Below are 13,247 nucleotides of genomic sequence, written 5' to 3'. Positions count from 1 at the left end.
GAAAATTGTGTGGGATCGTAGCCTTTAAACGACCAAGTTTTCCTTGATGGAGCATTCTGAAACATCAAGAAAGCCAAAGAGCGTACCAAATTAACGTGCCTATTTTGGCATTTTATTGCCTATTTTGGTATTTTTGGGGCCTAAATGCCTGCCTATTTCCGTCGTTTTTAGTGCCTAAATTTCCGTGCTCTAGTGATAGGTTAGTTAGTTTTTTTTTTCTCTTTTAGATTACTTGCAAATTTATTATGTATTATTTATTATGTATTAAGTATGTTTCGGGTTGTTTATTGGTGTACTAACTCTTTTGTATTATGTCCTCTTTTTCCCCTTTCTATTTTTATCTTCACTTTCATCATGTAAATGTTCTGCATTTTATTTATATCTTATATACTGTATTGATTTCTCAATTGTAACTGTATGTATACTGTAATTCTTTTCCTGTTGTCTGTGTACTGTAACTAACTGTTTTTCCCACCCCCCATGTAATGCCCGTAAGGGCCCTTGGGGTAAAATGAATAAATAAATAAATAGATAGGCAAGCCTGATCCCTGAACCCTCGTGTTGTGTTTTGTTTGTGTCTTCACCGATCACTCATGCTTGCTGATCATGGAGTTTACAAGACCATTGTGGCCTTGCAAGCGTAGTGCGAGTGTCATGATGTTTCAGGGTGTCTTACATGTGTCTTACCCCCTCTGTTCTCCTGCAGGTGGGCTTGCTGTACATGGCCACACGTCTTTATGTAAATCTTAGCCAAGTTTTTATTACAATGTACCTTCAGAGTACGCTACGTCTACATAGGGTAAGTACACTGCAAGCTCTAAGAACTTATCTGCCCATGAGTGCAGTTCTGAAACCTACATTTTCATTACTAAATCGTGCGTCTTCACGCAGCATGTAAGGAATTCTACATTCTAGCACAGTATTGCTTCATGCACTGAAGGCTCAAATGTCTGCCGCGTTAAACAGTTTGTTGCTTGATGTCCGGTTCAATGACTTATGGAAACTATATGAAGCTTGCTATCCTTCAGATGTAGTGGACTACCTTGGACTTTAAACATTAATGGTGATTTACTTCATATTATAAATGAGTATCACTCAATATCTCAATATGCAAAGTATAACAAGCATAACGAATGTTATGTGTTTCTACTAATCTTTGAAAGAACTGTGAACAATTGAAGTAAAACAATTTGTTTGGTCTTTTAGTTTCAATTACTTCAAAGTTTATTTGTCAATGTTCTCTGATTTTCTTTGTTTCAGCAAACTATAGCAATCATACCTCTGGTGATGTATGTCAGTGGATTTTTCTCATCATTCACTATGAAATTCGCTTCCAAGAGGATAGGCATAAAGGTATGTACACTGTACTCAATATATGCTACATTGGAAGCATCGAGCAGGTACACTTGCCACAGAACACGACACATTCCTGTTATATATGGATGTCAACGTGAGAGCGTGATTGATGAGGATGAGGGATGAAGATAAGATGCAATGTGAACGTTTATTAGTAAGCCATCTTAACATGAAAGGCCCCTATTCCCCAAGGGGCTGCCTCTCCTACACAAGCGCAATACAGAGGGCACTACTTTAGAGTTCTATATAACAATACAGAGGGTGCTACTTTACTCGTATATAGAACAGTTCAAACCTGCAGGTTCGAGCTCGTCCTGTTGTGTCTCATACGTATGTACTGCTTGCGACACGGTTGTCTGAAATCGCTGATAAGTGTGTCCGCAGTCCGCGCTTCATTGGTTGCCCGCCAAAATGTTGCGTCAATGTTGTATTTAAAGGAAAGCCACACGATGCACATATTTATTACTCAGAAGGAATGGTCTTGCAACACCTGGAGATTTAGGATGGGATAAACAGCGGGACGCTAATTTCAGACAACCGCGTCGAGAGCAGCACCTGTCATTTCAGATGTAGCTTGAACCAACTAGCCCAACATTTGCCAAGATATTTGTTGAGGAGGTAGTCCTTGAGATCATAGCTTGGGCATTGACGAGGGTTAAATGTGGTGTTTGTCCCGATTACGAATTCATCCCCCAGTGACTGACATTACTATCTGATCATATGTCACCTTCCTCAGTTTGGTGGTGAATATGAGATTGCATGAGAGAAAATGTAATGGGAGAGAAACCGGCAAAAGTGAATGTGTAGCGGTGTCTTTCTGAAAGAGGCCTTGTAATCTTTTGTGGACTGCCATCAGCTCTGATTCATGCGAATTCGTGTGGAAAATCTTCTAATATGCTGAATTCCGGGAGAAATCTGGCTCTCTTACTCAAACCAACTGTACCGGTTTGTTACAAACGGTTATGTAATTGTGTTTGCTGCCTAACAAGCTAGTGTGCATTCCTACAGATGTTTCAGTGAGGGCAACTTGCTATGCAAAAATCGGGTTTCACCCTAAAGAGACAACCTCCAGTTCCAGGTGCAAATTCGGGGAAGAAATTCTAAGATCATTGTTTGCATTGGAAGTTCCCCTTTGCTTATAGTTATAAGAGCATAGTTCGAACTGAAAGGGGACCAAAGATTTGTTTGGATATAGCGGAGTTCGAACTAAACGGAGCTGCTCAGAACGAGGGCTTCATGTGTTGACAGTGCATGCTAGCTAAGTCGGACATGCATCATGGCTCACTAGGCTTTGCCGCACGTTCACGCGATTGTGGAAATGTAAGAGGCTGTTTCTTTCCAGAATATTTATTTACAGACAAGCATGAAAACGGCTCAGGATAGAAAATAACCTTATACACACTTGCGTTTGTTTCTTCAGCCGCGACTCTAAAAACGTCACTTGCGATGTTAAGCCCAACCCAATCGCGAACCCCACGAACGTGAATATCACCAATCCGGTTTGAGAAAATATCAAATTGCTGCCTTCTTCTTGGCTATGTAGTCAACAGGAAGTCTTGATCCCCTAAAATCTAGGCTTGCTTGCTTGCTTTTGCCGACAACGAGCAAGCGGCATTGTTCCATGCAGGTTGCATTTGTGCACGCTGTTACGGTGATCCATTCCCTACTCCTCTTTCCTCTGACAGAAGTATCGCTTTTATGACAAATGGACTTATGAGTAATAAATAAACCTGGCATTTAATAAGTAAAGGTGTCTGTGACATGCCATCAGCACGCCTGCCGGCACGAGGCTGGTGCTTCCTAGCCGATGCGTAGCAGGGAGCGGCCCTGCAAATTATTCGAATAAACCGGCGCACGCGTTCATATGTTTGAATTACTGGGTGTTCTCCCCCATTGAAATTCACGTGCTTTGTTGGGACCTGGTGTCTGTTTGAATTATCTGGAAGTTCAAATTAAGAGATTTTGAGTTAATGGGATTGTGCTGTATGTATTGACATTTCTTGTTTCTCCTAGAATGTCTACATCACTGGTGCCATCCTGGGCATTATTGGCTCTGTTTGGATCTCCTTCGGTAATGAGTGCTTGCGGTATACCCATTACGAGATCTACGCCATTGCAGTGCTCATTGGAATGGCAGGCACAACAATGCTTGTCACAAGTTTATCCCTCACAAATGACCTCATCGGAGGACACACAGTTAGTACTCACTTGCTCTTTCTTCTTTCTGTGTGTTCATTAAATGATTAGTCCGAACCCCTAAATACAAAATGCAATTTTTTTATTGTGGCAGTAACGCAGAGTAGATGCCTGATCCTTATGCTGGCCAAGATCGCTTTTCTGTTCTTGTACAGTTAACGTCACAGGTCATGGTTGTACGGTACATACGGTGTACGGTAAAATGGGGGTCATGGGTCACGCGTGTCACAGTGTGATGAAAGATGTAAACGCAGTAGAAGGCACATGCATGTCTTTCTTTGTGGGGATGTGAACTCCCTTAATTTTGTGGACATCTCTTGACGACTACGTGAGAATCACTGTTGCAATTGGCAAGACGATGGAGCAGTGTTTCAAACCTTTTTGTGCTTCTAGGGTTTCAGTTTCACTTTCCCTCGTAATATAGTGCTCAAACATAGAAGGAGCCAAAATGTTGCAATATGATATCGTAATGTGCTTAGGGCGTTGTGTTTTCGGGTTTTATATTTTTTGAAAATCTGGGGGGGAGGGGTAAAAATCTGGTTTTATTTCAGGAGCCGTAAAACAGGGTAAAACCGGGCGGTATCGGGTGGAAAAGCACATTTTTGGGTCGAAAATAAAAAATGCGCTTCTTACATACCGACTCTGCTGAACAGACGCCTTCATTCCCGTAATCCCCTTCCACACTCTAACAAAGCAGCTCATGGACACAGTCCATTCACTTCTGTCGTAAAAGACTGAATGGACCTTTTCTACCCTTTGGGCTGTTGACCCACAATACGCATAAACCCTTAACGTGCCAAATGGGTTATACCCTAAAACACGGGGCCCTAAATATGCTCCACTGGTGGCACTGTCTTTTTTTATTCTTGTACCTACATATTTTTGTATAATGGTTTGTGGGCAGATTTCAGCTGATGGTTATCGGATGCAATGATCATATTTTATGTTCTTCCCAGTGTCACTGTAATGGCTCAGGTGTGCAGAAAAATATGTACTCATTTGAATACAGATGCAACTTACACGAATGGGTATGATACATCTAATTGACAGGAATGGTTACTTGATACGCAGATAAGGACATAAGGTTTTATTAGACATTTCTAACAGATGCCAGTTTTGTACTGGTGTAATGCAATCCTGTAACTTACACCTCTTCTTTTATTTGCACTTTCAGAGCAGTGGTGCATTTGTCTTTGGTGCTATGAGCTTCTTGGACAAGCTGGCTAATGGGATTGCTGTCATTGTTATTGAAGACGTGTGCTCTAAGTTGTAAGTTGACTAAATAATTCTTTGTTACGAAAAGGCTCAAACATGCTATTTTAGCAGCTAAAGTGTGCTAGCCCACACTTACTCAGCAGAGGGATGCACGACAAGAGAGTGTATGACATGTATTGTCACATTGCTATCAGTGTTTGGTCATGCTTGCCTGTTGCAATGGTTCAATGACATGTCTCTTTCTTGAGCGTGATGATCAGTTGATCCTTTGTGAGATCTGTCATGCAGGAGGAAGGCATGCTCATAGGTAACATTGCATCCCATCTAAGTCTCACAATGTGCCCTTGATCCTTCTTTTCTGGACCCCTTGCATGTACATAGCCGCTTGGTGTATATTTCTTGTCATGTAGACGATCTTCACAATCTTTAGTGTGCTCGTGCAACAGTGTGCACGATGAAATGTATCTAGAGCCTGAAGTTTTTCGTAAATATTATTTTTCCCAATTCGGGGTGGGGGTGCAAAAATTGGGGAAATCAACATGAAATCCCCGTTAAACCTGATTTCTCCCCGAATTCCAGTCACCCACTGAAGAAGAACAAAGGTCGTGACGTGTAACGCATGTAAGAATGGGTCACTTCTGTTCCCAGCAATACACCCATGTGTGTCAACACTGTCTATGCCTTCGGGGATTACCGTTGGAAGGTCACGATCCCGCAAAAAACGAACAAAAAAACAAAAGAGAGAGATTAGAAAATGACAGAAACACCCGATAACACCGGAAGGCACAATTATCGCCCGATTTCTGCCCGAATTACACATCTAAAAATAGCGCCCGATTTTTACCCCCCGAATCTCAGAAAGGCATTCAACCCGAAAAAGTCACTCCCTAGAAATGGGCATCAAATTTCTTGAGCGCCTTGCGTACCCACCAGCTTTTGCCCATGTGTCATTCTTTTCATCTGATGACAATGTGAAAAGAAATTGGACTAGCTCGGAATAGTTACTCGACACCGACTGAAATGAGGACACCTTTAGCGTCCATCTGGTTTTGCAGGTATGTGTCCCTTCCTTTCGAAACAGCTCGTATCAGCTTTGGAGAAGTTTTAAAAAAATTTACCAGGTCTGTGAACGAGCTTACAAAGCCCTGACATGCGTCAATTTTCAAGCACAAATCTTGCAACACCTGGATGAGTATGTGCATGGCAGTGGACATCATATGGCTCTTGGTTCAATCTCTTGCACTAGGGCTCAAAGCCTAGTGCTTTTGCCATAGACATATTTGTCGGAAGCATAGTAGTCTATGCTTGCCATACTGTGTTGAAGCTTTCTGTCCTTTATTAGTTTGGAATATGTTTCCAATCTAAATGATGTTCTAGTCTCTCTTCAGTGCAGTTCCCTGCACGTGATGACGGGTTGTAGAGTGCAGGTTTGCTTCGAAGATGTCCTCTCCGTGTTTACTAGACTAGTGACATGGGGTAGTTGGTATCAACAATTCACTTTGAAGCAGCAAAAGGAGGAGGACAACAGCCAAGATCAGTCGTCCTGTCTTCTTTGTAGTCATTGCCCTTGTACTTTCTGCTGCTTCAAGATGAATTCTCCTTGTTCAGTGTCAATTCTACCATTGAGATGTGGAATATGAGATGGTAGCTACACCTTTGCTGATGTTGCAGGCTCTCATTCTCTCTGATCTTTGATCGTAGGATAAATCTCTGATCTGCACATCAACCTATGCTGATTCCATTTACAGATTTCCTTTCTTTTTCTTAATAAACATATTCCCCCCCCCCATTTACAGAAACTGCAAGAACGAGGATATGAAGTACTACCAGTATGTCATGGTGTACGCTTGCGGAGGTGCAGCAGCGTTTGGCCTCATGTTCAGCCTGTGTCTTTGCTGGGTCAAGGACCTGTCTGCTCCTGCACAGAATGGTGAGATCAATTTTGCTACTTCAGAATTGATTAGAAGTAGAAGCGAGGGGTCAAGCCCCACCCTTGTTGTAGAATAAGTTGAATCTCTATATAACGAAGTTGAAAATGACCACATCTTAGTTTGTTAACTAAAATAGTTCGTCTGATCGTACCTGTCAAGAAAATATGGCCCGAGTGCTGACCCGTGCAGCCCATTCTAAGCTTCGTTGTTTTGTCATTAGACTGGCATCAAAATATAAAAGACAGTCTTATTCTTCAATATCATGCAAGTTTTATTGAGTACATACATGATCATTGTACTTACGGTGCCACTCAGGAGAGTAGAAAAAAGTAAGTTTTGCACGAACTGTCCTTTCTGGTGTTGTAAGCACAGAATGTTTGTAAGTTGCGAATAAGGATGTTCTTTTTCTTTTCGCCCTTGGACATGGTATTGGTTATTGCAAGTTTCTCATCAAATGACAAAATCTTCAGTTTTTGGGCTGCACTTACTGCAGATAACCGTAGGAACACATTGAAATACGAAAGCAACATGGGAGCAACTGCATGGCCTCCATGAGGGAACGTGATATGACGATTACGTCATGCCACGTGACAAAGCAAGTAAATAACCAATAAGAATGCATTATGACGTTGATATTACTCCTCTCTCCCTCACTCTCTCACTTACATGGGGAGCCGCATGTGCGACAGAGTTTTGGTCCTCCTGTGCCTACGGGCTTTGTTAAATAAAACACAATTAAAGAAGACACTTTGTTAAATCACGCAGATACGCATTGGTCTCTGTGGGGTAGTGTATGTACAACAGAAATAATGAGTTAATTAGAGGATTTCTTTAAATGGACTTTGCTATACTGTATGTAAGCAAGTAAACTGTATATAAGTAAGGTTCAAGCAGAAAGTAAGTGGGGAAGTTGAAGTTACCTTCGAGTTACCTTACTATTGCAAGTAGAAGTATCCAAGTTAACAACAACAGCACCTCACAAAACAGCAAAACACAAATATGAACTTTGCAAAGTGCCAATCCAGCCACTTACACAGGCATGGGATAATGCTAAACATTATACACTCAGCAGAGCTGTTATGCATCTTATGTCAATCTAAAATGCGCGAAGTGCTCTTTCTTATTTTCCACCAGATATCACCCAAGTTTGCTCTGTTCTACCCTGTTTTATGGGTCCTGAAATAAAACCTGGTTTTTACCCCTCCTATTTCCAAAAAATATAAAACCTGAGAACACATTGCCCTAGTTATGGTCCAGAGAAACCGGCTTGTGAAGAACAGGAAAGCCACTAGAAGAACAGACTTTGTTTGACATATTGATGGCCCCTGACTTGAGGCTTTTGAGCCTGCCTGTGAGCAAGCAGTTGAGGCCATCGGAAGTCGACACACCAGTCACTAAGACGTGATACACTGGAGCAGATTTAGCAAGGATTGAGCAGTTGCAGCACCATCAGAAACTCCTGTGGGGAGCTGTAACAGTGCCCCGTAGATTGTCTCCTTTGATGGGAAGTACAAGTGCAGATACTCCAACATGCGGGTGGGGTCCCTGGAAGCTCACCGAGAGGTATTGACCCCTTATAGGCATTCCTCTGTTCCATAGGTACTGGGGTGTTATGCAGAGGTCATTTGATGTTTTCTCCCTGAGGAGTTGGCAGATTTTGAAGTAGATGTGAATAGAGTGTATAGTAATGAATGGACGAAAGTGTGGTGAATTGAGATAACCATGTGGGTAGGATGACTGCACCATTGGCTTGGTCACCAGCATGTTTCATTTTGCCACACCAATCGGGTGATAATGCGGTCATCACTGAGTCTGATGGATCCCTGGGTGAACTAACCAGCAAAATCTGTTGACAGCAACTGATTTACGGTTTACCTCTTGGACATGGGGGGGGGGGGGGGAGGGGGGGGGGGGACTGTACCAGTTGAGGTGCCTCAGCTGGGAAGTTATTGGGCAATGAAAGCTTGATAATAACAAGTTGGTTGTTAAATCCTTACACTTCTACCAGTTTAGTGTCTGGGTGCTGTTTTGATGTCAGTGTGTTGTGCTCAATCGTGTGGGGTGGCAGCACAGATATTGTGGGTGGATATGAGCTGCATGTGTCTTGGTGAGGTGTGGTGCGTTATGGAATGGCTTGCAAGCATCACCCTGGATAAAGGCCACTGGCTCGGGTGTTCATCAGCAGGTCCACTCCTCTATTGCATTAATGGCTGAGCAAGGCTCATGTAGTTGGATGGCATGTCTTCTGCACCATGATGCAACTGTGCAAGCTGTGCCATAAAGTTTCCTGTACTAAATACACTTCCTAAATGCAGGACCTCCGGAGCTTCCACCGTCCAGGGAGGGAGACATTAACGGTGACGACGATGACGCTCCTCTGCTTGGTGAGTCGAGCACGGCCAGCAACATTGTTGCGTGATATTACTGTGGCAACGAGTGAACTGCAAACAAACTTATGAAAGTGAGAAGGTTGTAATCACACAGACTTGGTGCTCTTGAGTCTGTGTTACCAGTTTATGCAGCTTATGGGGTGTACAGTGGTTTGGGTATTTTATTTCATATAATTATTCATAACTTTTTTATGACAAAGTATATTTTTCTACCTCTGTTCCTCTCATCGGGGAGCTCTGTCACGATGCAGCTGAAGAAATGCTGCAGGGTAACGACGTAGCATAGCATGTTGCTGTGAATGTTTATGCACTGAATCTTCATGATGGAAGTGGAATAGCAGTGTTAGAGCCGCTACATATGATGTTTAACTTTTAATATGCTGCAACATAGATGCAAAAAGAAAAACATGGCCTTCAGTTAATGCCAGAGTCGTAGTTGATGTGCAGATCGGACGTAACATCCCTTGCGTTATGGGGAAGTAATTGTTGATGGCTGCATAGAAAGTCTCACCATTTGTTTATGAAGATATATTTATCACATTGAATTAGTATTTCACTGGTGCTCCTTATCTCTTTGTTATTGGTGCAGTACGTATATTGTTTTAAAGAATGGCACATGTTCTATAGCTGTTAATCCGTGTGTACTGCGTTTCTAATACCTGTAAACAACGCATCATGTAAGTCTAACCGTCAGTCTTGCAACTCAAATTAAAAAACAAGGTGGTTTTATGGCAAGGAATATAGTAGAAGCACAAAAACTAAATGTAGGCTAAATTTGTCTAAGCATGCTGATTGATCACCACTATATTCCTTATTGCTGTCAGCGACCTCTATACTGTCACATGTGCAGTTCATACCATTGCATATCAGGCATTCATTAGTGCACACAGTCATGATCCATTATGGCCCATTGCAAGGGTCTGACCTTTTCGGGTTAAATGTCTCCCGGATTTGGGGTGTTGGGAAATCGGGTGCTACAATGGAATCTCACTAAACGGAAATTGCTTAAAGGGAATTTCTGCTTTAACGGAACAACAGCCGTGAGGTTGTTTGGGTTCGTATTTATGCAATGCAAAAATGTTCCCATTAAATGGAACGACAATTGTTACACCACTGAGTAAACAGAACAGACAACGGGACTGACTGAACGGAACTGCCGTCGCTTTCTGTGCGGCCATGATTAGGATTAGTACGTTAGCAGTAGTAAATGCCATTTCCAACGGCATCGCAGAAGCGTGCACCTCAAGCTCTCGATCTTCAAATCAAGATCGAAGTTATCAACAATTTTAAGAGTGGTTGCTACACAAAAACTGCGCGTACGATGAAGTAAGGGATGCTGAAAAGTACGCAAACGAGAACTCTTAGCCAAATGTACAAGCTGCACGATGCTTTTAGTCCTTCATGATTTGGACCACAAAGAAAAAGTCTTGGACTCGGTAGCTATGAAGAACTTGAAAAGTGCTTGCTACTGTGGATAAAATGTGCTTAAAGTAAGAATATCCGAATGAGTGGGCCAATTGTTCGTGCGAAGCTGGTACATCTCAATGGGGACCAGAATAAAGTTGAAAACTGTGTGTGTATTCCTTGCCTTTGATGCAAAAATGAGCATAGAGGCTGCTTACAGCTTCTGCACACCTGAACCATTTAACATCTCACACACAACTCAGTAAATGGAACTCCCGATAAATGGAACAGATTTTCCGGATCCCTTGAGGTTCTGTTTAGACAGATTCCACTGTATTTTGAAACCTGAAATTCTGGGTAAGATCCGGTGGTATTGATACAATAGGGTGCTATCGGGTACTGTTCTTATTTCTGACCAGCAAGCTATCCATAGTTCGAGGCACATATATTGGTGAAACATGCATTCCTCGTTACTTATAGTCACAGACACCACATGATAAGATAACAACATTAAATGTGCTTCGCATGTTGCACTCAGATAGTATTTTTGTTAGATGTATGCGCGGATTGCCACTAAATCATGCACGTGATATCTGACAATGCAATACGTGATTGTAATCCTGGGAGAAATCGCCTTTAAATTGAAATTGTCCATAACTGATTCGGGAGGGAAGAATCGGGCGAAGTATAGCGTTCAAACCGAAAGACTCAGACCCTACCCATTGCTTGTCTTCCCTTACCCAGTGTGTCTGTGGTATTGTCACTAATTTTGGATGAACTCAATGGAGTAACAGAAGGGCTATGTAGCATTGTTAGAAATGTGCAGTGAGAGATAGGCTGTGGTGTAAGCCATGGTATTACAGAAGGTCATCCCTCAAAGTGTGTGCTGTACTATAATAAATTTTAACGTCTTTCATTACTGTTTTTAGCCGAACTCATCACTGTTGCATGCTCAGTTCACCTGATGTCTTCGATACAGCATGCGATTGTTTTATTACATTATCATATTGTCACACTGTGTTATGTACAGTTAAATGTTCCAAGTATTTATAAAGCTTTGCAAATGGGAAGCAGAGTTACTTGTTATATAATTGTTGCAAGTGGTGATTGTTGTTACCAAGGTAAATAAATGCGTAAATTGATCTATCAGTGAATGTAACAGTTGTTTATTACGTTGTATCACTGAGCAATGCTGGGTCTTGGTTTGCAGCTATGAACTTTATTTTGCAGTTTATGTCGTGCTTCCACCTGATTTGTCTTTGTACAAGCCTCTTACCTTTGTAAATGCACCTCTTGTTCCGTTAATATATTGTTTTTCTTCTTGCCACTGTTGGGTGCTAGTCACGATATCTATTTTCTGGGCGGACTTGAACTGTTCCTCAACTACTGTTTTAACATTCCATATTATGAACTAATAAAATTTCACAAGTCTTCTCACTAGTGTGCATCTTGTTGAATAATTTATCTATTTTCAGAGACATTTGGGAAAACATGAGCAAAATGTGAGTGGCACACTTCATAGATCAACACATGGCAATGTGAACCACAGCGTGTAATCTCAAGAACACACAAGGAGAGCAAAGGCAAAATGTTCAGATGGAGATTAAAAAGATCAAAACTAGAGGTGTGCAAATATTGAAATTTTCGAATACGAATATCTGTAAAATTATCCTTCAAATATCGAATTGAATATCAAATATCACTGTCATAGGACACAGGCTTCGGAGAGTAACAGTGAAGCCCTGAAAACAAGCCTGGTCACAGTTGTGTGCTGCTGATCCTTTGGAAAATGCCCCATGTGCTAATAAGGAATATGTATTAGTGTATTGGCTTAGCATAGGGCATACATGCCTATATGTGCTTGTACAGTAAAATTATTTTGACAATGAAACAATGTGCTGTTCCCATCAGGCAAGCTGAAAACCATGAAAACATCTTGCACTTCAAACATCTTCATGAACGGTAAACACCTGTTTTGACATTGTAAGTACTGGTGAAACAGACAGAATGAGAGTAAAGGGCAATGCCATGTTCCAAACGTGGGATGGTTAAGTGGTGAGCACATCTCGGAAAGAAAATGAAGGTGGCAAGTGCTCTCTTCTTGCACTGACAATGCCTTCCGCATTTGTCCTGTAGACTAGAAACTGCACGGTTCCACTATCCTCTCACGCGTGACATTCCTGACCATTGTTCCTGACGACAATGCATAGTTTGGAACAGCCTTACTCATGAACGCAGTAAAACCGCGATCCTCGTTGTTGTATGACTGTGATCATCACGCGTGATTGTTTCCGCGGCGTTCGCGTTCGGCGCGTCTTTCATTTCACAGCGAAAACCTGTGGGCACGCCTCAAAACTTCGCGCCGACGCACGCGAGTTGCGAGCAAAATCGCTCCATGCGGGTTGAGCTTAAGGCTATATGCTTACTGCTACCATTTGTAACAACAGTTAGTGCAACTTCAAATGACTTTGCAGCGTTATTTTCATCCTAGTTGGCACTTTTAACATACGGTCGCACAACGCCGGTGTTGGAGAAATTATGTCGAAATATCGTCACGTCCCACTTCTCGATTATGGCCCTCATCGCGCGCGACCATGATTCGATATATCGCTGTCTACCACAAATGAAAAAAAAAAAAAAAAGAAACGCGTTGGAGTCGCAGCTTTTGGCTGTGGACGCAGTGGCACAGTGCGCAGCGGTGTTCGGCTGAATGCCAAGAAAGTTTCGATATTTAACCGGAATTTCACAGAACTCT

The 13,247-nt window shown here is 42.1% G+C and overlaps 1 protein-coding gene across 8 annotated transcripts in view; it reads left to right on the top strand.

Annotated features, from left to right (window-relative positions):
* The window catches only part of LOC135388632 (major facilitator superfamily domain-containing protein 12-like), a 48,436-nt gene extending 36,507 nt beyond the window's left edge, over positions 1 to 11,929 (top strand). For all 8 annotated transcript variants that reach the window (XM_064618294.1, XM_064618296.1, XM_064618291.1 and 5 more), the window contains exons 8-13: positions 707 to 799; positions 1,261 to 1,353; positions 3,370 to 3,552; positions 4,727 to 4,821; positions 6,564 to 6,697; positions 9,014 to 11,929. In XM_064618294.1, the coding sequence (XP_064474364.1) occupies positions 707 to 799; positions 1,261 to 1,353; positions 3,370 to 3,552; positions 4,727 to 4,821; positions 6,564 to 6,697; positions 9,014 to 9,117 (702 nt within the window). In that variant the 3' untranslated portion in view covers positions 9,118 to 11,929. The remainder of the gene's footprint in view (positions 1 to 706; positions 800 to 1,260; positions 1,354 to 3,369; positions 3,553 to 4,726; positions 4,822 to 6,563; positions 6,698 to 9,013) is intronic.
* Positions 11,930 to 13,247: the final 1,318 nt, after the last annotated feature.

Source organism: Ornithodoros turicata, chromosome 3 (assembly GCF_037126465.1).
Source record: "Ornithodoros turicata isolate Travis chromosome 3, ASM3712646v1, whole genome shotgun sequence".
Classification (NCBI taxonomy): Eukaryota; Metazoa; Arthropoda; class Arachnida; order Ixodida; family Argasidae; genus Ornithodoros; species Ornithodoros turicata.
Note: the sequence above shows the minus strand (reverse complement) of the source record. Positions and strands in the feature narration are given on the sequence as shown.